We start from the raw sequence: 24,591 nt of genomic DNA, 5'->3' as shown, positions 1-24,591 counted from the left end.
ATCCTTCATTCTGCCGAATTCCTAGAAACCTTCGAAAAATGTAAACAAGTTTTAACTAATGAACCTCTTCTTCAACATCCCGATTTTAGTAAACCTTTTATCTTGACAACCGATGCTTCTAACGTAGCAATTGGAGCTGTGTTATCACAAGGCCCTCTAGGTAAAGATAAACCCATCGCGTATGCCTCAAGAACTTTAAATCCCGCAGAACAAAATTATTCAACTATAGAAAAGGAATTATTGGCAATTGTCAATTTTACCAAATACTTTAGACCTTACCTTTTTGGTAGAAAATTTACGATTGTTACCGATCATAAACCACTCCAATGGTTATTCAATTTAAAAGACCCCTCTTCAAAATTAGTAAGATGGCGCCTAAGATTAGAAGAGTATGAATATAACATCATACATAGAAAAGGAAAAAAGAATTCTGTTGCTGATGCCCTATCCAGAATTGAACTACATCCATTAGAAAATTATTCTTTACTAGGAAATTTCGATACGGAAGAAGACCGTTTAGAAGATTTCGCAGAATATTGCGTAGATGAAAACGATAACCCTGAGATTGATGAAATTGCCAAAATAGTGCAAGAAATAGATGAACTCGCCAATGAAGAAGTCGAAAAACATCAACCAAGAGAAGAACCCCAACCCGAAAATTACCACACAGGACATTTTCAACCAGCTAAAGAAAAACAAAAACTCCCAAAGGAAAAGAAGATTAAAATACTTTCAGACATAATAGTCGTACCAGCCCAACAAGAAGAACCGAAAATAAAACACTCAAATGAAACACAACATTCTTCGCAAGAAGACCCGATTTTAGAAATCCCAATATCTGAGCAACCATTAAATAAATTTAAAAATCAAATATTCTTAATTCAAAGTAACGACATAATTTCACCAAAAGTAAGCATAACAAAACCCTTTGATAAGACACGTTTAAAAATCGTAATATCTACTAGAAACATTGAAAACGATATAGTAAAAATCTTGTTAGAATATTTGAAACCTAATACTGTTTATGGTATAATATTTCAAGAGGAATTAAAGAATGTAATAATTCCGATAATCCAAAAACATTTTAGAAACTCAGCCTTTAAACTTGTTCAAAGTAATATACTATTGAAAGACATTTTGAAGAAAAATGAACAACAAGAAAAAATTAAATACCATCATGAAACAAAAACTACACATAGAGGCATAAATGAAACAAAACTGTCTCTATCAAAAGTATACTATTGGCCTAATATGATTCAAGACATAACAAACTACGTAAATACATGCGTAACATGTCAAAAATCAAAATACGAAAGGCACCCTAATGTCATAAAATTTAACCCAACACCAATTGGAGAATACCCGTTTGAACATATTTATGTTGATGTTCTATCACTTGATAGACTAAAATTCCTAACAATTATTGACAGCTTTTCGCGCTTTGCACAAGCATACCCCATACAACTAAATGCGACAGACATCTTAGATGGTTTATTAAAATTCATATCTCATTACGGTATTCCAAATAAAATAACTTGCGATTCTGGCACAGAATTTAAAAATAACTTGATTGAAGATTTTTGCAAACTTCATAAAATTATGTTGCATTACATCACCCCAAAAAACCCGAACAGTAATAGTCCGGTAGAACGTTTTCATTCTACTCTAATTGAGGAAATACGAACTTTAAAATTAGAATTTCCTAATCGACCAATAACAAAACAAATGTTGTATGCGATTCTAGGATATAATAATACTGTCCATTCCGCAACTAAATTCACACCCTTCCAAATTATTAAAGGTAATGTAGAACACCAGAGTCCTTATGATGTAACGTTAGAAAAGATAACCTCAAACTATATAGAAAAACATTCGAGAAATATGAAAATATTAAAAGAAATAGTAGAACAAAACAATGAAAAAGCCAAGAACCTATCTAAAGTAAATTCCAACAGAAATGACCCCCCAGAAATTGAAATTAATAAAAATACTTTTCTTAAAGAAACTCCTCGAAATAAATTATCACCCTTATATAAGGAATTCAACCAAAAAAAGATAGTAACTTCAAAATTGAAACTTCTAAATCAAAATACCATAAAAGTAAGTTAAAGCCACAAAGAAAAATCATTAAGAAACAAATTGTTTCAGATGACAACGTTATACCTTCTACTTCTCGGAATCCTTGCGACGACAGGACAAGACATAATAATGACGAGGATAAATAACCCTATCCTTCCCTTTTCCCTTGGAAAAGCAAGATCCACTACACAAAAACATACGTTTATAAAATACATTGACTTAAAACAATTTGATTCTCCCCTAAACATCTTAAATAATAATACAAAAACAATCGCAGAATTTATCTTGATCAAAGACCCTTTATACCCACAACTACACCACATGTATAATCATCTGAATTATTTGCTAGACACAATCAAAGTGAAATTAATCAATATTAAACCTCAAGAAAATAATCGATCGAAAAGGGCACTTATTAATATAGTAGGCAGAACAAGTAAATGGCTCTTTGGTACTTTAGATGATGAAGATGCAGAAAAATATAATAAAGCAATTTTCACTTTGGAAAAGAATCAAAACATGCTTCACCATGATTTAGAAAATTACCTAACTATCACAAGAAAATTTATGAACGAAACTACGAATAGCTTACAGCAAATTGTTAAAAACCAACAATTAATTGACGAACAAATAAAAAGTATTGTCTTAAATTTGAATAAGTTCACGCTATTCTTAAGACTTCAAAATTCTCTTGATACAATGATAATAGATTGTCAAATTATATTATCAATACTTAATAACATTGAAGATTCAATTTTATTTGCAGAATTAAACATCATTCATAGCACGATATTACCATTATCTGATATCGAAGAATTATTAAAGATAATGTCAAACCTTTACAAAGGCAGTTTACCAAACTTTAAAAACATTCAGTCGTATAATAAATTACTAAAAATTGAAATTAATTATAAAAATGGAATTATTATATTTGCAATTCATTTTCCGATACTTCTTGAAAATGTTTATGATTACTTCCATTTGTTCCCAATTCCAATACTCAACCAAGCTATCGTTCCTTTAAAACCCTATATAATTCTTAACTCGACTTACCATCATTATGAAGATGAACCCTGTACGAGAATTGAAAATACCTGCATATACCATGTTGACAACCAAATTTCAAAAGAAGATTGTTTACCGAAATTACTAATTGGTAAAACCGATCATCAATGCCAGACGATTCAAATTCAATTAGACCAGGACATAATAGAACCTGTCAACGATGCCTACATGATTATTATTCCCATTGATAAGATCATGATTGAGAAAAATTGTAAGGAGCATGGATACGAAAATATCAGACAACCACAGTTGATCCATATCCCACATAAATGTAACCTCACTGTTAGAGGCGAAGTTTATTCCAACGACGCCACTTCCGTTCAAGGAAACCCTCTACAGTTACCCGAAATAGATACTATCCAGCTACATCCTGAGAATAACCCTATGAAAGTTCCTGAAAGAGTAAACCTCGACGAACTAACCCGACTTCAGGACCTTGCCGAAAAAACCCAATTACATCGACTAGAAGCCTTAGAAGAAGACAGCACTTCTTATACTTTAATGTATATTTGTATATTCATATTTATAATACTTCTTACATATTTTATTTTATATTCCAAATATAAGAACAAATTTAAATGTTTTAAAAGGAAAAATAAACAAGAAAATATTCATTTAGAAAATGTTGATGAAAATAATGTTAATGTATTATTTTCATCTTAGGGATGGAGGAGTTATGTATATAAAACCCTCCTTTATGCTTATTCATCAAATGCTGACTAAGTTATAATAAACTTATAAAAGCTAGCCATCTTGAAAGAAGAGTCAGTTCTGTTAGTACGATTGTCAGAGTAACTTCTGTACAATAAAGTCTGTAAATCTAAATAAAGTCTTTTTAAAAAGTGGTTCCCGTGGCCCGAAACTATAATTCACACATTCATGTCTGACTTCAATTTTTCTGTTATTTTCACGTAAGATACAGGAATGAAATATTCCGAATTGCATGAAATTCATTCAATGTTGGAATAACCAGATCCAGCAGTGATTTACGGAAATTTGAAAAATTGAGTATCAGGAGTGCAGAAGTGTGAGGAGGTATCTATTTTACACTCTCATATAAAAGTGCAACACATACCAACATTTAGGCCTGACTGCAATTCTTCAGTTATTTTCACGTAAGATACAGGAGTGAAATATTTCGAATTGCGTGAAATTCATTCAAAGTTGGAATAACCAGATCCAGCAGTGATTAACGGAAATTTGAAAAATTGAGTATCAGGAGTGCAGAAGTGTGAGGAGGTATTTGTTTTACACTCGCATATGAAAGTGAAACTTTCACACACATTAGGGGATGACATCAACTTTTCAGTTATTTTCACGTAAGATACAGGAATGAAATATTCCGAATTGCATGAAATTCATTCAAAGTTGGAATAACCAGATCCAGCAGTGATTTACGGAAATTTGAAAAATTGAGTATCAGGAGTGCAGAAGTGTGAGGAGGTATTTGTTTTACACTCGCATATGAAAGTGAAACTTTCACACACATTCATGTCTGACTTCAATTTTTCTGTTATTTTCACGTAAGATACAGGAATGAAATATTCCGAATTGCATAAAATTCATTCAATGTTGGAATAACCAGATCCAGCAGTGATTTACGGAAATTTGAAAAATTGAGTATCAGGAGTGCAGAAGTGTGAGGAGGTATTTGTTTTACACTCGCATATGAAAGTGAAACTTTCACACACATTTATGTCTGCCTTTGATTTTTCAGTTATTTTCACGTAAGATACCGGAGTGAAATATTTCGAATTGCGTGAAATTCATACAAAGTTGGAATAACCAGATCCAGCAGTGATTTACGGAAATTTGAAAAATTGAGTATCAGGAGTGCAGAAGTGTGAGGAGGTATTTGTTTTACACTCGCATATGAAAGTGAAACTTTCACACACATTCATGTCTGACTACAATTTTTCAGTTATTTTCACGTAAGATACAGGAGTGAAATATTTCGAATTGCGTGAAATTCATTCAAAGTTGGAATAACCAGCAGTGATTTACGGAAATTTGAAAAATTGAGTATCAGGAGTGCAGAAGTGTGAGGAGGTATTCGTTTTAAACTCGCATATGAAAGTGAAACTTTCACACACATTAGGGCCTGACTACAATTTTTCAGTTATTTTCACGCAAGATACAGGAGTGAAATATTTCGAATTGCGTGAAATTCATTCAAAGTTGGAATAACCAGATCCAGCAGTGATCAACGGAAATTTGAAAAATTGAGTATCAGGAGTGCAGAAGTGTGAGGAGGTATTTGTTTTACACTCGCATATGAAAGTGAAACTTTCACACACATTTATGTCTGCCTTTAATTTTTCAGTTATTTTCACGTAAGATACAGGAGTGAAATATTTCGAATTGCGTGAAATTCATTCAAAGTTGGAATAACCAGATCCAGCAGTGATTTACGGAAATTTGAAAATTTGAGTATCAGGAGTGCAGAAGTGTGAGGAGGTATTTGTTTTACACTCGCATATGAAAGTGAAACTTTCACACACATTCATGTCTGACTACAATTTTTCAGTTATTTTCACGTAAGATACAGGAGTGAAATATTTCGAATTGCGTGAAATTCATTCAAAGTTGGAATAACCAGCAGTGATTTACGGAAATTTGAAAAATTGAGTATCAGGAGTGCAGAAGTGTGAGGAGGTATTCGTTTTAAACTCGCATATGAAAGTGAAACTTTCACACACATTAGGGCCTGACTACAATTTTTCAGTTATTTTCACGCAAGATACAGGAGTGAAATATTTCGAATTGCGTGAAATTCATTCAAGGTTGGAATTACCAGATCCAGCAGTGATTAACGGAAATTTGAAAAATTGAGTATCAGGAGTGCAGAAGTGTGAGGAGGTATTTATTTTACACTCGCATATGAAAGTGAAACTTTCACACACATTTATGTCTGCCTTTAATTTTTCAGTTATTTTCACGTAAGATACCGGAGTGAAATATTTCGAATTGCGTGAAATTCATACAAAGTTGGAATAACCAGATCCAGCAGTGATTTACGGAAATTTGAAAAATTGAGTATCAGGAGTGCAGAAGTGTGAGGAGGTATTTGTTTCTACACCCGCATATGAAAGTGAAACTTGCACACACATTCATGTCTGACTTCAATTTTTCAGTTATTTTCACGTAAGATACAGGAGTGAAATATTTCGAATTGCATGAAATTCATTCAAAGTTGGAATAACCAGATCCGGCAGTGATTTACGGAAATTTGAAAAATTGAGTATCAGGAGTGCAGAAGTGTGAGGAGGTATTTGTTCTACAACCGCATATGAAAGTGAAACTTTCACACACATTCATGTCTGACTTCAATTTTTCAGTTATTTTCACGTAAGATACAGGAGTGAAATATTTCGAATTGCGTGAAATTAATTCAAAGTTGGAATAACCAGATCCGGCAGTGATTTACGGGAATTTGAAAAATTGAGTATCAGGAGTGCAGAAGTGTGAGGAGGTATTTGTTTTACACTCGCATATGAAAGTGAAACTTTCACACACATTTATGTCTGCCTTAATTTTTCAGTTATTTTCACCTAAGATACAGGAGTGAAATATTTCGAATTGCGTGAAATTCATTCAAAGTTGGAATTACCAGATCCAGCAGTGATTTACGGAAATTTGAAAAATTGAGTATCAGGAGTGCAGAAGTGTGAGGAGGTATTTGTTTTAAACTCGCATATGAAAGTGAAACTTTCACACACATTTATGTCTGACTTCAATTTTTCAGTTATTTTCACGTAAGATACAGGAGTGAAATATTTCGAATTGAGTGAAATTCATTCAAAGTTGGAATAACCAGCAGTGATTTACGGAAATTTGAAAAATTGAGTATCAGGAGTGCAGAAGTGTGAGGAGGTATTTGTTTTAAACTCGCATATGAAAGTGAAACTTTCACACACATTTATGTCTGACTTCAATTTTTCAGTTATTTTCACGTAAGATACAGGAGTGAAATATTTCGAATTGCATGAAATTCATTCAAAGTTGGAATAACCAGATCCAGCAGTGATTTACGGAAATTTGAAAAATTGAGTATCAGGAGTGCAGAAGTGTGAGGAGGTATTTGTTTTACACTCGCATATGAAAGTGAAACTTTCACACACATTCATGTCTGACTTCAATTTTTCTGTTATTTTCACGTAAGATACAGGAATGAAATATTCCGAATTGCATAAAATTCATTCAATGTTGGAATAACCAGATCCAGCAGTGATTTACGGAAATTTGAAAAATTGAGTATCAGGAGTGCAGAAGTGTGAGGAGGTATTTGTTTTACACTCGCATATGAAAGTGAAACTTTCACACACATTCATGTCTGACTTCAATTTTTCTGTTATTTTCACGTAAGATACAGGAATGAAATATTCCGAATTGCATGAAATTCATTCAATGTTGGAATAACCAGATCCAGCAGTGATTTACGGAAATTTGAAAAATTGAGTATCAGGAGTGCAGAAGTGTGAGGAGGTATTTGTTTTACACTCGCATATGAAAGTGAAACTTTCACACACATCTATGTCTGCCTTTAATTTTTCAGTTATTTTCACGTGAGATACGGAGTGAAATATTTCGAATTGCGTGAAATTCATTCAAAGTTGGAATAACCAGATCCAGCAGAGATTTACGGGAATTTGAAAAATTGAGTATCAGGAGTGCAGAAGTGTGAGGAGGTATTTGTTTTACACTCGCATATGAAAGTGAAACTTTCACACACATTCATGTCTGACTACAATTTTTCAGTTATTTTCACGTAAGATACAGGAGTGAAATATTTCGAATTGCGTGAAATTCATTCAAAGTTGGAATAACCAGCAGTGATTTACGGAAATTTGAAAAATTGAGTATCAGGAGTGCAGAAGTGTGAGGAGGTATTCGTTTTAAACTCGCATATGAAAGTGAAACTTTCACACACATTAGGCCTGACTACAATTTTTCAGTTATTTTCACGCAAGATACAGGAGTGAAATATTTCGAATTGCGTGAAATTCATTCAAAGTTGGAATAACCAGATCCAGCAGTGATCAACGGAAATTTGAAAAATTGAGTATCAGGAGTGCAGAAGTGTGAGGAGGTATTTGTTTTACACTCGCATATGAAAGTGAAACTTTCACACATATTTATGTCTGCCTTCAATTTTTCAGTTATTTTCACGTAAGATACAGGAGTGAAATATTTCGAATTGCGTGAAATTCATTCAAAGTTGGAATAACCAGCAGTGATTTACGGAAATTTGAAAAATTGAGTATCAGGAGTGCAGAAGTGTGAGGAGGTATTTGTTTTACACTCGCATATGAAAGTGAAACTTTCACACACATTTATGTCTGACTACAATTTTTCAGTTATTTTCACGTAAGATACAGGAGTGAAATATTTCGAATTGCGTGAAATTCATTCAAAGTTGGAATAACCAGCAGTGATTTACGGAAATTTGAAAAATTGAGTATCAGGAGTGCAGAAGTGTGAGGAGGTATTCGTTTTAAACTCGCATATGAAAGTGAAACTTTCACACACATTAGGGCCTGACTACAATTTTTCAGTTATTTTCACGCAAGATACAGGAGTGAAATATTTCGAATTGCGTGAAATTCATTCAAAGTTGGAATAACCAGATCCAGCAGTGATTTACGGAAATTTGAAAAATTGAGTATCAGGAGTGCAGAAGTGTGAGGAGGTATTTGTTTTACACTCGCATATGAAAGTGAAACTTTCACACACATTTATGTCTGCCTTTAATTTTTCAGTTATTTTCACCTAAGATACAGGAGTGAAATATTTCGAATTGCGTGAAATTCATTCAAAGTTGGAATTACCAGATCCAGCAGTGATTAACGGAAATTTGAAAAATTGAGTATCAGGAGTGCAGAAGTGTGAGGAGGTATTTGTTTCACACTCGCATATGAAAGTGAAACTTTCACACACATTCATGTCTGACTTCAATTTTTCTGTTATTTTCACGTAAGATACAGCAGTGAAATATTTCTAATTGCGTGAAATTCATTCAAAGTTGGAATAAGCAGCAGTGATTTACGAAAATTTGAAAAATTGAGTATCAGGAGTGCAGAAGTGTGAGGAGGTATTTGTTTTACACTCGCACATAAAAGTGAAACTTTCACACACATTTATGTCTGACTTCAATTTTTCAGTTATTTTCACGTAAGATACAGGAGTGAAATATTTCGAATTGCGTGAAATTCATTCAAAGTTGGAATAAGCAGCAGTGTTTTACGAAAATTTGAAAAATTGAGTATCAGGAGTGCAGAAGTGTGAGGAGGTATTTGTTTTACACTCGCATATGAAAGTGAAACTTTCACACACATTTATGTCTGACTTCAATTTTTCAGTTATTTTCACGTATGATACAGGAGTGAAATATTTCGAATTGCTGAAATTCATTCAAAGTTTTAATAACCAGATCCAGCTTAGATTTACGGAAATTTGAAAAATTGAGTATCAGGAGTGCAGAAGTGTGAGGAGGTATTTGTTTTACACTCGCATATGAAAGTGAAACTTTCACACACATTTATGTCTGACTTCAATTTTTCAGTTATTTTTACGTAAGATACAGGAGTGAAATATTTCGAATTGCGTGAAATTCATTCAAAGTTGGAATAAGCAGCAGTGATTTACGGAAATTTGAAAAATTGAGTATCAGGAGTGCAGAAGAGTGAGGAGGTATTTGTTTTACACTCGCATATGAAAGTGCAACTTTCACACACATTTATGTCTGACTTCAATTTTTCAGTTATTTTCACGTAAGATACAGGAGTGAAATATACGAATTGCTGAAATTCATTCAAAGTTTTAATAACCAGATCCAGCTTAGATTTACGGAAATTTGAAAAATTGAGTATCAGGAGTGCAGAAGTGTGAGGAGGTTTTTGTTTTACACTCTCATATGAAAGTGAAACTTTCACACACATTTATGTCTGACTTCAATTTTTCAGTTATTTTCACGTAAGATACAGGAGTGAAATATTTCGAATTGCGTGAAATTCATTCAAAGTTGGAATAAGCAGCAGTGATTTACGGAAATTTGAAAAATTGAGTATCAGGAGTGCAGAAGTGTGAGGAGGTATTTGTTTTACAGTCGCATATGAAAGTGAAACTTTCGCGCACATTTATGTCTGACTTCAATTTTTCAGCTATTTTCACGTAAGATACAGGAGTGAAATATTTCGAATTGCTGAAATTCATTCAAAGTTTTAATAACCAGATCCAGCTTAGATTTACGGAAATTTGAAAAATTGAGTATCAGGAGTGCAGAAGTGTGAGGAGGTATTTGTTTTACACTCGCATATGAAAGTGAAACTTTCACACACATTTATGTCTGACTTCAATTTTTCAGTTATTTTCACGTAAGATACAGGAGTGAAATATTTCGAATTGCGTGAAATTCATTCAAAGTTGGAATAACCAGATCCAGCAGAGATTTACGGGAATTTGAAAAATTGAGTATCAGGAGTGCAGAAGTGTGAGGAGGTATTTGTTTTACACTCGCATATGAAAGTGAAACTTTCACACACATTTATGTCTGACTTCAATTATTCAGTTATTTTCACGTAAGATACAGGAGTGATATATTTCGAATTGCGTGAAATTCATTCAAAGTTGGAATAACCAGATCCAGCAGAGATTTATGGGAATTTGAAAAATTGAGTATCAGGAGTGCAGAAGTTTGAGGAGGTATTTATTTAACACTCGCATATGAAAGTGAAACTTTCACACACATTTATGTCTGACTTCAATTATTCAGTTATTTTCACGTAAGATACAGGAGTGAAATATTTCGAATTGCGTGAAATTCATTCAAAGTTGGAATAACCAGATCCAGCAGAGATTTACGGGAATTTGAAAAATTGAGTATCAGGAGTGCAGAAGTGTGAGGAGGTATTTGTTTTACACTCGCATATGAAAGTGAAACTTTCACACACATTTATGTCTGACTTCAACTTTTCAGTTATTTTCACGTAAGATACAGGAGTGAAATATTTCGAATTGCGTGAAATTCATTCAAAGTTGGGATAACCAGATCCAGCAGTGATTCACGGAAATTTGAAAAATTGAGTATCAGGAGTGCAGAAGTGTGAGGAGGTCTTTGTTTTACACTCGCATATGAAAGTGAAACTTTCACACACATTTATGTCTGACTCCAATTTTTCAGTTATTTTCACGTAAGATACAGGAGTGAAATATTTCGAATTGCGTGAAATTCATTCAAAGTTGGGATAACCAGATCCAGCAGTGATTCACGGAAATTTGAAAAATTGAGTATCAGGAGTGCAGAAGTGTGAGGAGGTCTTTGTTTTACACTCGCATATGAAAGTGAAACTTTCACACACATTTATGTCTGACTTCAACTTTTCAGTTATTTTCACGTAAGATACAGGAGTGAAATATTTCGAATTGCGTGAAATTCATTCAAAGTTGGGATAACCAGATCCAGCAGTGATTCACGGAAATTTGAAAAATTGAGTATCAGGAGTGCAGAAGTGTGAGGAGGTCTTTGTTTTACACTCGCATTTGAAAGTGAAACTTTCACACACATTTATGTCTGACTTCAATTTTTCTGTTATTTTCACGTAAAATACAGGAGTGAAATATTTCGAATTGCCTGAAATTCATTCAAAGTTTAAATCACCAGATCCAGCAGTGATTTACGGAAATTTCAACAATTGAGTATCAGGAGTGCAGAAGTGTGAGGAGGTTTCTGTTTTACACTCGCTTATGAAAGTGAAACTTTCACACACATTCATGTCTGACTTCAATTTTTCAGTTATTTTCACGTAAGATACAGGAGTGAAATATTTCGAATTGCGTGAAATTCATTCAAAGTTGGGATAACCAGATCCAGCAGTGATTAACGGAAATTTGAAAATTTGAGTATCAGGAGTGCAGAAGTGTGAGGAGGTATCTATTTTACACTCTCATATAAAAGTGCAACACATATACCAACATTTAGGCCTGACTGCAATTTTTCAGTTATTTTCACGTGAGATACAGAGGTGAAATATTTCGAATTGCGTGTGTGAATAACCGGGTGCTGAATTCATTTACGGAGATTTGGAAAAATTGAGTATCAGGAGTACAGAAGTTAGAGGGGGTTTCTGTTTTACACTTGTATATAAAAGTGCAACATATACAAACATTTAGGCCTGACGGCCATTTTTCAGTTATTTTCACGTGAAATACAGAGGTGAAATATTTCGAATTGCGTGAAATTCATTCAAAGTTGGAATAACCAGATCCAGCAGTGATTTACGAAAATTTGAAAAATTGAGTTTCAGGAATGCAGAAGTGTGAGGAGGTTTCTGTTTTACACTCGCATATGAAAGTGAAATTTCTACACACATTTGGGCCTGGCTGCAATTTTTCAGTTATTTTCACGTAAGATACAGGAGTGAAATATTTCGAATTGTGTGAAATTCATTCAAAGTTGAAATAACCAGATCTAGCAGTGTTTTACGGAAATTTGAAAAATTGAGTATCAGGAGTGCAGAAGTGTGAGGAGGTATCTGTTTTACAGTCGCATATAAAAGTGCAACATATATCAACATTTAGGCCTGACGGCCATTTATCAGTTATTTTCACCTAAGATTCAGAGGTGAAATATTTCGAATCGCGTGAAATTCATTCAAAGTTGGAATAACCAGATCCAGCAGTGATTTACGGAAATTCGATAAATTGAGTATTAGGAGTGCATGAAAGTGAAACTTTCACACACATTTGGGCCTGACTGCAATTTTTCAGTCGTTTTCACGTAAGATACAGGAGTGAAATATTTCGAATTGCGTGAAATTCATTCAAAATTGGAATAACCAGATCCAACAGTGATTTACGATAATTGGACAAATTGACTATCAGGAGTGCAGAAATGTGAGGAGTTTTCTGTTCTACACTTGCATATAAATGTGCAACATATACGCAAATATACACCTGACTAACTTATTTTCTGTTATTGTCACGTGAGATGAAGAGGTGAATTATTTAGAATTGCGTGAAATTCATTCAAAAGTTGGAATAACCAAGTGCAGAATTTATTTACGGTAATTTGAAAAATTGACTATCAGGAGTACAGAAGTGTGAAGAGGTTTCTGTTTCCCCCAAAAATAAGATCTCTACTGACTTTTCTCCAGTTAATCTCACTTGAGATACAAAGGTGATATATTTCGAAAATTGTGAACTTCATTTAAATTTGAAATAACTGGCAGTAACAGTGATTTACAAATATTTGGGAAAATTGAGTATTGGGAGCACAGAAGTGTGAAGAGGTTTCTGTTTCCCCCAAAAATAAGTGTTCTTCTGACTTTTTTCCAGTTAATCTTACTCAAGATATATACAGAGGTGATGTATTTCGAACATTGTGAAATTCATTCAAAGTTGAAATAATCGGCAGTAACAGTGATTCACAAATATTTGGAAGAATTGAGTATCAGGAGCATAGAAATGTGAGGAGGTTTCTGTTCTACACTCGCATATAAATGTGCAACATTTACACGAATTTACATCTGACTGACTTATTTTCTGTTATTTTCACGTGAGATAAAGAGGTCAATTATTTAGAATTGCGTGAAATTAATTCAAAAGTTGGAATAACCAATTGCAGAAGTTATTTTCGGAAATTTGGAAAATTGACTATGAGGAGTACAGAAGTGTGAAGAGGTTTCTGTTTCCCCCAAAAATAAGAGCTCTATTGAATTTTCTCCAGTTAATCTCACTTAAGATACAGAGGTGATATATTTCGAACATTGTGAAATTCATTCAAAGTCGAAATAACCGCAGTAACAGTGATTTACAAATATTTGGAAAAATTGAGTATCAGGAGCACAGAAATGTGAGGAGGTTTCTGTTCTACACTCGCATATAAATGTGCAACATATACACGAATTTACATCTGACTGACTTATTTTCTGTTATTTTCACGTGAGATAAAGAGGTGAATTATTTAGAATTGCGTGAAATTCATTCAAAAGTTGGAATAATCAGGTGCAGAAATGATCTATGGGAATTTGAAGAATTGACTTCCTGACTTGTGTCAGGAAGTAATTTAGTACTCTGAAGTCGCATCCCAGCCACACTTTGATATCGGGAATAAGTTCTTTGGTCTACTGGGCCTTTCCCACATTTGCCTCCCATCTGGATAGCCAGGCTGTAATAATGCGTTTCCTCGCTTGGGCTTTGCGTGAAATTCATTCAAAAGTTGAAATAACCAGGTGCAGAAATGATTTACGAAAATTCGAAAAATTGTGTGTAACGACACTTCCAACATAATCTACGGCTTTTTCCCATTTTTTTTCTTGAGGTTAACATGCCCTCTACCAAGTTGTCTGGGGTCATGGCCCTCCCCGTCTCCACTTCGTAGACGTATCTCTCTCATCCACCTGATGCATTGGAAAATGGTGTGTTCTACGTCGTCTATGTTGTTACAGTAAATACAAAGGTTGTCAGTTGATTTACCTATCTTATTGGTATACACTCTGAAGGACCCATGACCCATTAGGAACTGAGTAAGGAAGTAATCCGTTTGTTTGTGCCGGCACTTCAACCACTCTCCGATGTTTGGGATCAGCCTCTTTGTCCATTGGGCTTTTTTTCTTCATTTCTCTCCTATTTTCCCTGCCACGCTTCTAAGGTTTTGTGTCTTTCATTTTCTTTTATAGTAGTTGTGACCGCGACTCCTGCCTCATCCAGTCTTCCTTTTTCGTTCACAAAGAGGTCAATGGGGGGTATTCCAGCGATCACACAGAGGGCCTCTGCTGATACTATCCTATAGGCTGACGTTACTCTCAGTAGCATTTTCCTCTGAGATGCCATTACCATCTTTTTATAAGTGTCAACTCTCATAACGCCTTTTCCACACAGATGCTGCATACAGAATGACGGATTGTACAACACTATACAACAAGCTTGGTCCCTTCATATTTGGTAAGAGCTTGGATAGAACAGTTGTATGTCTGTCCGCTTTTTCGCATGCCCTCCTTATGTTCTCGTTAAAAATGAGCTTGTCGTCCAGCCAGACGCCCAAATATTTGATGAACTTTTTTGGTTTAATGATTGAACCGGCCAGCTCAAAAACAATTCCCTCTCTTTTCCTAGGCCCCTTCACAAGTAATTCATTTTTCATTTTATATGATGATGGAAAAACAGAAAGCTTTTTTCCCAAAAACTATCCTAAAATTATTATTTGGGACTGTAGATATTATAAAATTTCAAATTCGGAAATGTATAAAACAATCAATTTCAAGCAAAAAATATATATTATCCCAAGTCAAATATCAACTTTGGCGAAAATGAAAAACACAACCTAATATATAATAGAGTGTTAACATTAATTTCACTTTCAAGGAAACCTTTCAACTCATCCTTCACCTTTCTATTCACAAATTGAATAAGTTTCAACCTTATAGAAACGTCCATGATTGATCTACACATTTTTATGAAGATTTTATTGAAATATCAAATTGTTCTTTCCTTCAAGTCACAAATGAGAAATGAAAATTTATAAATTTAAAAGTACATGTTATCATCAAATTCCTGATTCTGCCGCTGTGAGGCGTCACTGGTGGGTGAAAATCAATCTTCGACATCTGTCACTGTCAAGTAGGCAATTTCCGGGATGATCCCTCACGCCCCACAGACAATCAAAAATGGGAGAAAAAAAACTGTCGTTCTGATATTCTAATGTACCTTTACAACTGATTTATTTATTTAATTCTGGATCTAGTGAAATACGACATCCTTGCGACATTATGGTTTTGTCCTTCTTCCACACATTGCATTTGTCAAATTACTCAATTCATTAAAATAGTTTCGTTACCAACTGGCCGGACAGTCTTAATTGCTGAGGCCATTGAATCGAAAATAAGAAGAATAAACAAATTAAAATAGTTGCAAAATATTACACATTTTTCACAAAAAAATTAAAATTTGTCAATTTATCAGTTTGTGATGTTTAAAAATATATTATTTTCAGCATTCAAGGCGGCTTCTTCGTCCATAGGTCCAGTTTCAAAGTCATTAATTCAAAATGTAGGCAGACAAAACGCTGTAGTTCCAACAGTCTCTAGGAACTTCAGCTCAGTTTTTCAATCAATATATAGTGAGCAAGCCCTCGTTACTAAACCCTCTTCCTCCAGTAAATACAGATACGATAATAAGGACCGTGACCAAATTCTCATTGAGGAAAGGAAAGCGAAGACTGTTATGAATAGATTCTACAACTAAATTGGGGAATATGGATTCGAACCAGATGTGGTCGTAACAAACGTTTATGGAGAAAAACCTCTGCCAGGAAGCGACGACTCAGACAACATGTTTTTTGCAATGCCCAGCAGAGTTATATGTTAGACAAAATGGTGGGACCCTACTGGCGTAAACCGAAATACTATATTGAAGATCCTTATGAACCCTATCACACTCGAGAAGAATTTAGTTTGACGTCAATGAAGCCCAGGCCTTATTTCCCCCCTGAGCAGTAGGATGTAATTTGCACTGTGAATGGTTTTGTTCTAGTAAAAGCAAAATCTACTGCAATATCGTACCCTGGAAAGAATGACATCACAACTCAATGAACTGATTTTACTATAGTTTGGTTGAAGGTGTTCGACAATGTTTCATGGTGCATGTCATTAGTTCGGACTTCCATTGTCTAATATGATATAAAATGATTTGAAATTCCTGCAAGAATCAATAAAATTGAAAAAATTTGTTGATAAATAACAAGTATATTAAGCAAAAAAACTGAAATTATAATGAAATAAAATACAAGCAACAATTGAAAATTGAACAAATACCAAGAAATGAAAATTAGACGATTTCAAGTCAAGTTACTTCACAATTCAGTCGTTCGTCAGCTGAAGACTTTTGTGGATACTAACAATAGAAATGTCGTGAAGTAACTTGATTTGAAATCTTATACTTTTCAATTTTTATTTCTTTTTTATTTCTCTATTTTCAATTGTTGCTTGTATTTTACTTAATTGTAATTTCAGTTTCTTTGCTTAATTCACTTGTAGTTTTTCAGGTAATCTTTTTTATTTTATTGATTCTTTCAGGGATTTCAAATCATTTTATATCATGTTAGATAATGGAAGTCCGAACTATGAAATGTAATTGTACAATAGAGTGGATGTTAAAGTTATCTTGGCATGTATAATTGAGCGATTCACTTTTATACAATTTGTGACGTTATTCTTGTCAGATGGAATATGTTTTTCATTTGAAAGGTTCCACCCAATTCTGATTTTTTTGAATTTTTATCATACTTTGGAAAGAGTTTCATTTCTACTTGAATTTTCAAAGGTTGTATTTGGAGTACATCAAGTTTAATCTGTCAAAATGTGTATAAATCCATAACTTTTGAAAGCCAATGACTTGAATGTAAATTAATTTGATAAAAATCCTAGATTGTAGATCGAATTTGATGTACGAGATATATAAGGCATATACGGGATATTTGAACATGCGAAGTAGGGTTACTTGAGCTCGATTGATCGATCAATGAACCTTTCCACTTGTATTGGTATAACAGTTTGGGTAAAAATTATAGTATGTTGTTTCGAAAGTTTTCAATAGAAATATCTTGGTGAATACTTATTCAATTCAATCAAAAGAATCACCATTTTAATTAATGCACTTTTTGTAATCTAACACAAATCAATTAATAACGCCCGTTTGTGATGGTAACAAATATTGTTACCTATGCTGTGGCTATGATCTCCAGAACGAAATTTCACAAACCAACATCAATCAGTGTGTTCATTAATACTATCATTGCCGAATGCTCAGTTTATTTTTCGGGCTGTTCGGGAGCGCTTTGGTTCAATTTGGATTCGTATAGAAAAATTGTCCGAAAATTTCTTCAACATCATATTTATAGCAATGAGCTGTAAAGTGGCAAATAAATTAAATTTGGGGAAACATCAATACAGAATTCTCACTTGATCAACGTATCACTGTAAAATAAAAGTTTATTGAGCTAAAAAACATACACGACATTAAAATGGATAAAACTTTTGAAACAACCTAATAGTATCTCGACAAGTAGAATTTTGAATTTCTGGTGTGAAATGAATCTATTGAAAACCGGTCCCTGAACAGAATTGAAAATACTGTCACTCGAAGCGCATTTGGCTAACCAAGTAGCATCATCAGGAGATGTTAAGAGTACTGATATAAAGTAGTAGCTAGTTTCACGTTTCTGCAGTTTTTTCAAAAATCGGGTAACTTCGTGACGTCATCAACAATGACATGACTTGTCAACATCGGAAAACCAGTGACTGGTCACTAAAGAGAGAAGAACATTGACTCCTACAACTAATAAAAGATAAAGAGATACACGTTTTGGCAATTACGTCACTCATACACATATCGTCAGATCCTTCACGATGTTTTACGTGTTGCATAAAAATATTCAACATTGATGAAAACTTGTGAAAATTTTAGAATTTAATTTGTCACATCGATTTGATGGTTAATATGAAATTGAGAAGCAACACATATTACGAAACAACGACTTTATATTTGAAATTTCGTTAAAGAGATATTTGAGTGAGTAGTACTGTCGTATATTCATTCATGTACTTTTTTCTGCTTTTGAAAAACCTTAAACATTTTGGAACTCGATTTGAAAGGGGGTATATTTCAATGCCAGTGACGTCACAGCCATTTATGGAACTGCGATTTTTTGTGGAAATAAAAAAATTTGGCTTACTTCCTGGCGAAAGAACTAGTTTTTTATAGAACAAACGAATAATATCGATCGATGTGGTTTATTATTATTGCGTATCACCCAATCCGTGCTAGGAATCGTTAACGTTTAGTTTGGACTCCTGAGGGTTTTCTTTCATGATGTGATGACAGCTGGTTAACGGAAAACAGATTTTACAGTGGTTTGAAAACATTAAGAATTTTTAATAGAATGCAACTGAAGAATTCGTCATTGATAAATGAAAAAGTAGTTTTACAAAATTTTTGGGAAACTTTGGACATATACTGAATCTAGAAAAGTGAATGATTGGAACATAAGGTTAATAAAAACGGAAAGCGATTGAAAATGTAATTATTGTTTTTGATAAGTTGTAGCCACTCTTTTTGCAAATACATTTTAAAAGTGTAAAAAACTTTTTCAGTAAAATTGACATATTCATCAATATAACCATATCTTTTTCAAATTTCACATTTACAGTTGAAAAATGAAACAAAGTTTTTATAGAAATAACAATTTATTAGGATAACAAGGTTATGTCAAAAAATAACATGTCCTGATAAAATTTAAGATGAACATGAGCCTGACTGAACAATGCAGAAAATATATAAATTAAATAAGCATAGAAATAATATATAACTTGAACATAAATGACATACCTAATAGTTGCAACAATATTTGTGAAAAATTGGTTAAGGCTTTTGCGGTCGAGATTTTCATTGTTACAATCTTCATTCGGGTCTAAGGCCATCGTAGTTTGGAACTGCATCCTAACGTTTCGCCAGCACGAGTGGCTGGCTTCTTCAAAGGTTCATTCATCTTGATGATCTATGAATCATCAAGATGAATACACCTCTGAAGAAGATAGCCACTCGTGCTGGCAAAACATTAAAATGCAGTTCCAAGCTACGACGGCCTTCAAACCTGAATATGTGTCAACTTAATACACATGAAAGATTCTCAAATATAATCAATCCCACACATCAAAAAAGCTTCATCCAACAATTAGTAGATTAAGTAACCTAGGGAGTTTAAGTTTATTCAAACTCTATATTTATCTTAATCCCACAATAAAACAGTGAACTGACATCTATGATTCAATGAAAACCAAACCTGTTCTTGTTTTTGGAGAGCAGTTTTTAACATTATTGTCATAGGTCCCTGTACTTTTGTATATCCTTCTAAATCGTAAATATTGTCTTTCGGACTGATTCTATAGGTATTCTGCTTTCCTTTGTAGTCTTCCTTTTGCAAGAAATCAGACTATTATGTTTTTCAGCCTTCCAATCCCCTCGATTTCACCCTCCAGAATATCCCCTTTTTTCAAAAATTCCGGTGGGTTTCTATGCATACCTACTGGATAGAGGGTAACAATCCTGAAATACGAAAGTTAGATGTATAAAAAATGACTTCCTGATCAAATCAAGAAAATGTATGATAGACGTTTCATAAATCATACCCAACTACTATTATCTATTAAGTGTAGTTCTCTACTTGTTTTTTTTTAATTTTTGTGAGATATAAAATTCAATAGCTTCATTATTCAGTTTTATATGCAAAAGGCTTGTTTGTAAATATTAGGCAGTTTATGGGATGCCTGTAATGGATTACGCCTTATCAGGAATGGGCAGATCAAGAAGATGATGTTAGTTTTGTTTTGATCTAATCTTTTCTAATTTTCTGAAAAATTGCAGAAAAAAAGGTTACTTTTGGTGTAGATGATACTTTTAATGTTGTTTTGTATACACAAAGCTTGAAACTGATGCTCAAAATTTTATAGATTATAAATATATTTTCAACATATTAAGAAGTATCTTTGAAACCTATTTTTCAAAAAGACGCTTTTTATAACAAAAAAATATCATTTTTTATGCAGGAAGTTTGGAATAGATTTTCCTATTAGTTTCACAATCTATGTATTACTATGACATGCCATTCATATTCATAAATTCAATACTTGATAGATAACTATGTTTTTGAGATAATGTCCCATTTTGACCTATTTTTTACAGAATGCCATTCGTAACACAGAGTTAGATCTCATTTTTTTTATAAACAAAACGCTTGAAACTGATATTATTTTCATGATATATCCATTACTGTGTCACTGTACTTAGATCATTCAGAAGTTCAATAATTTATAGATACCTATATTTTTAACGGTAAGTAACTATATGTATGAGCTATATGAAAACAATTTTTAACTTACTGAGACAGGTAAGATACCAAGAAGTCTATCTTGAATATAAGTTCCGATGTATTTCCATTCTGTTTCTGAACTTCATTAACCCAAGATTTAATTGCTAGATTAGATGGATCGACTTTGTTCTTAGTGACTACAGCTGATCCTAGCGGACAAAATGTATCCATAGACTTTCCAAGTAAGAACTGCCCTTTGTTCCGTTTCTTCTGCCAGTCTCTAGCACTGATATCTTGAGCCACTGTATATCCGAATATGTAGTCATTGACTTGGTCTTTTTTTATTGCTTTCGCTTTTTTCCCTATCACGACAGCCAGTTCCACTTCCCAATCAACACTCTGTAAAACATTGATGTGAAAATGTTTATTGTATTGGCAATATCACTTGTTATCTAAATCTACTGGGGTAAATTTTCGTTATGTGGACACCCGGCGATTTTGAAAAAATTTTTTACTGTACTTACGTATTTTGATGCGTAGATTATGAATCCGAAAGAAAAAAGCGGCGCTCTCCCTTATTTAAAAAGTTACGGCCCTTCAAAGTTCAGAAAAGGGCAACTTTTCAGCCTTCATTTTCACCAAATAAACTATTTAAAAACACAAGCATTTATTCACTAGGTCACCTTTACACCTTATTCCTCCTTCTTTGACACTTTTCAACTTCAATAATCCTATAAAAAACTCAATTTAAAAACGAATGCTTCTCCTGGTGACACTCTGATATTTGTAGGTAGATACTAGTGACATTTTAGAAAAAAGCGGTTGGTATTTGTCGTCACCTACTATTTTAAATTCGTAGATTTGAATTTTTAGTTTGACGTGAAAGAAAAATACAAAATGAATTTGAACGAAATTCATAATGTAGTAGTAAGAAATAATATAATTCTATATTTGGTTCAAGTAGGAGTGTTTGCAGCAACAATACGTTGTACTAATTGCAATGAAGAGTGTAAATTAAATTATGACACTTTATGGTATAGATGCAATAGAAAGCGGATTATGAAAATACCGAAGAAAAAAGCTCAGTACATTTGTTGTAATTTTAAGAAAAGTGCCAAAAACCAATTTACGAGCTAAAGATTGAAGGCAAAAAACATTTGAATTACTTTAGGAATATTGACTGCATCAGTCGTACCAATCATATCATTAACCTTAAAAACGTAAAATATAGTGATATGTAACCAAAAAGCAGCTCCGTACATTTTTTCACATTTTTATAAGAAAAATGTTTATTATCGAAGTGAAAAGTGTTAAAGAAGGAGGAATAAGGTGTAAAGGTGACCTAGTGAATAAATGCTTGTGTTTTTAAATAGTTTATTTGGTGAAAAAGAAGGCTGAAAATTAGCCCTTTTCTGAACTTTGAAGGGCCGTAACTTTTTAAATAAGGGAGAGCGCCGCTTTTTTCTTTCGGATTCGTAATCTACGCATCAAAATACGTAAGTACAGTCAAAAATTTTTTCAAAATCGCCGGATGTCCACATAACGAAAATTTACCAAAAAAATTCTTTATCTCCGATTGTTTTGTGATTATTAGAAAAAATGGTCATTTTGACATAATAGTTTTTTCAGGAATGGTGGAATCTGAAAAAAGTAACAAAACAATTCGAAAACACGAAAGGTTACAATATCTACAAAGTGATGATTCACTGATAAATTATTCATCAGAAACAATTGCAAAGAGTGTTCCTAAACCTAAATCTCTGACTTAAACGAGAAATATAAGGATGAAGCGAATTCATGACTATTTTAACCATCTCAATAACGGTGAACTATCTGAAAATAGAACTCAGATACACTGCATTGGTATTTTAATATTCTAATGATGAGTAGCGATGTTTCGATCAGAAATACATCTTATTCAGTGGTACTACTCTGGTCCGAAAGTATTGTTTTGAGAAATCTTGAATGAGATCGGTAGAAAGGAAAGGAAATTTCAGTTAAAAAAAATATAGTATCCTTTCAAAGATATACCGAATTGACGTTTTTGTTGAAGATTGTAAACACAGCACGGTGCGAAAACTTTCAAGTATTATTATTGATATTACCGGCAAGTTCACCTGTACAGACCCGTACTTATTTAAAATATTTATTTTGGTTGGTAAATTTATATATTTCAAAATGAATATCATTACATTGTGGAAAAAGTTTAAATTTCTATGAAAATTTCAGTTTGTAATACTTTCACTTGTAAACGAATCAACATAAAAAAATTATATGCACAAATTGCAACAATCGAAAATGTCGATATAATTTCTGTCGAGTTTCCACCTGCTAATTTTATCCATAACTTTTACAAAATGTTGAAAAATATTTCATACTGATTCAGATTTTCATTGCAGAAGTGAAGAGCCCTGTAGGTCAAATATTACATATAGAACGAACTGTCCTGGCAGTCGAACAAACTAAGGTCTTGATGCCTCCTTTATTCAACAAATATGTGGTCTGGGGCTTCGCAGACCATTCATTAAGGATAGGAAACTACGAAAGTGACAAAGCTGTTTTTGTATCCGAAAGTGTGATACAAAATAACGGGGAGATTTTAGCTTGCGTTTGTCCGTCTCCCAAGTTGATTGTTACAGCAGGACCAGTTCGGTAAGTAACAGTTTTTTTTTGTTTAATCCTGAAATATTTGTGTCGACTACGAAAATATTTAATTTCAACAATAACAGGTTGTGACAGTGTGGGAATATGAATCAAGGTAGAAGAATCTGAGCATCAAACATAATTTGTATGCCCATACTGATGCCATTACTTGCCTCGCAGCTAGTCTGGCTTACAACGTCATCATATCTGGTTCGAGAGATTGCACAGCGATCATATGGGACTTGTCTCGAGGAGTTTTTATCAGGCAGCTCAGAGGTCACGCGGGACCAGTGGCGGCAGTCGCAATCAATGATTTAACTGGAGACATAGCAACCTGTGCTGCCACTTGGTTAGTTCTATACATCTGTGTATACCTAAAATTTCTGTTTACTCTGCTGATTTCAATTTTACTTCATTTCATGCAGGGTTATTTTGATGTTGGGCCCCTTCAAGAAAATCCGGTTACATAGGATTGATAGCATTAACTAAGTAGCATTTGTATAGGAATCTTCATCATACTTTCATAACTACCACTTTTGTAAATTTTTTGCAGAATAAATTTGCTGGTAACTGTTGTTGATAAATCACAAAACTTGTCACCCTTGTTTATACTATTTAACTAAACCAAAAATAATAATGTCGTGCTGAATTATGATTTCACCTTTTCTATATTTGATTCACTATTTATTCTATTCCAGGTTCTTTTAGTTTCTTTTTCCAATTTCTTTATTTTCGATTTGTAATATGATGATATCTTTTTTGCTTTTTTCACTTTTCATTTGTGTTCTTTAACAGTATGGATTATTTGTGTGAATATGGATAAAAAAATCATTGCTGAAATGAATATTGCTCTAATGCTACCTTTTATTTTTATCTTTTTTTCAGGTTGCATATCTGGAGTATAAATGGCGATGAATTATCAAATGTAAACACATACGTAGGAA

General features: G+C 33.4%; 3 protein-coding genes across 9 annotated transcripts in view; 2 read left to right on the top strand and 1 right to left on the bottom strand.

The window, feature by feature from the left end:
• The window catches only part of LOC141480688 (WD repeat and FYVE domain-containing protein 3-like), a 60,621-nt gene that overhangs the window by 31,834 nt on the left and 4,196 nt on the right, over positions 1-24,591 (top strand). The window lies entirely within an intron of this gene.
• Positions 19,106-21,786, bottom strand: LOC141480719 (oxaloacetate tautomerase Fahd2a, mitochondrial-like). Its single transcript, XM_074171079.1, has 3 exons — positions 21,529-21,786; positions 21,075-21,403; positions 19,106-20,241 (listed from the first exon to the last, which is right to left on the bottom strand). Exons 2-3 carry the CDS (start codon positions 21,233-21,235, stop codon positions 20,124-20,126), a joined length of 279 nt encoding a protein of 92 aa, XP_074027180.1. The 5' UTR covers positions 21,236-21,403; positions 21,529-21,786; the 3' UTR covers positions 19,106-20,123.
• LOC141480699 (WD repeat and FYVE domain-containing protein 3-like) overlaps positions 23,536-24,591 on the top strand; it is a 50,139-nt gene continuing 49,083 nt past the window's right edge. Inside the window, exon 1 of the mRNA XM_074171026.1 lies at positions 23,536-23,656. The gene's annotated coding sequence lies outside the window, so the exon portion shown is untranslated. The remainder of the gene's footprint in view (positions 23,657-24,591) is intronic.

Source organism: Leptinotarsa decemlineata, unplaced genomic scaffold (genome assembly GCF_025532065.1).
Source record: "Leptinotarsa decemlineata unplaced genomic scaffold, Ldec_3_MD MMD2_P_RNA_scaffold_12, whole genome shotgun sequence".
In the NCBI taxonomy this organism is placed as follows: Eukaryota; Metazoa; Arthropoda; class Insecta; order Coleoptera; family Chrysomelidae; genus Leptinotarsa; species Leptinotarsa decemlineata.
This window is presented reverse-complemented; position numbering and strand designations above follow the sequence as displayed.

What these genes read in the sequence shown, in the direction of transcription:
- LOC141480719 (XM_074171079.1), bottom strand. Translation starts at nt 21,235, where the DNA reads ATGGATACATTTTGTCCGCTAGGATCAGCTGTAGTCACTAAGAACAAA. An exon ending in TTGGTATCTTACCTGTCTCA is followed by an intron (nt 20,242 to 21,074) that starts GTAAGTTAAAAA and finishes TTCGTATTTCAG; the next exon opens with GATTGTTACCCTCTATCCAG.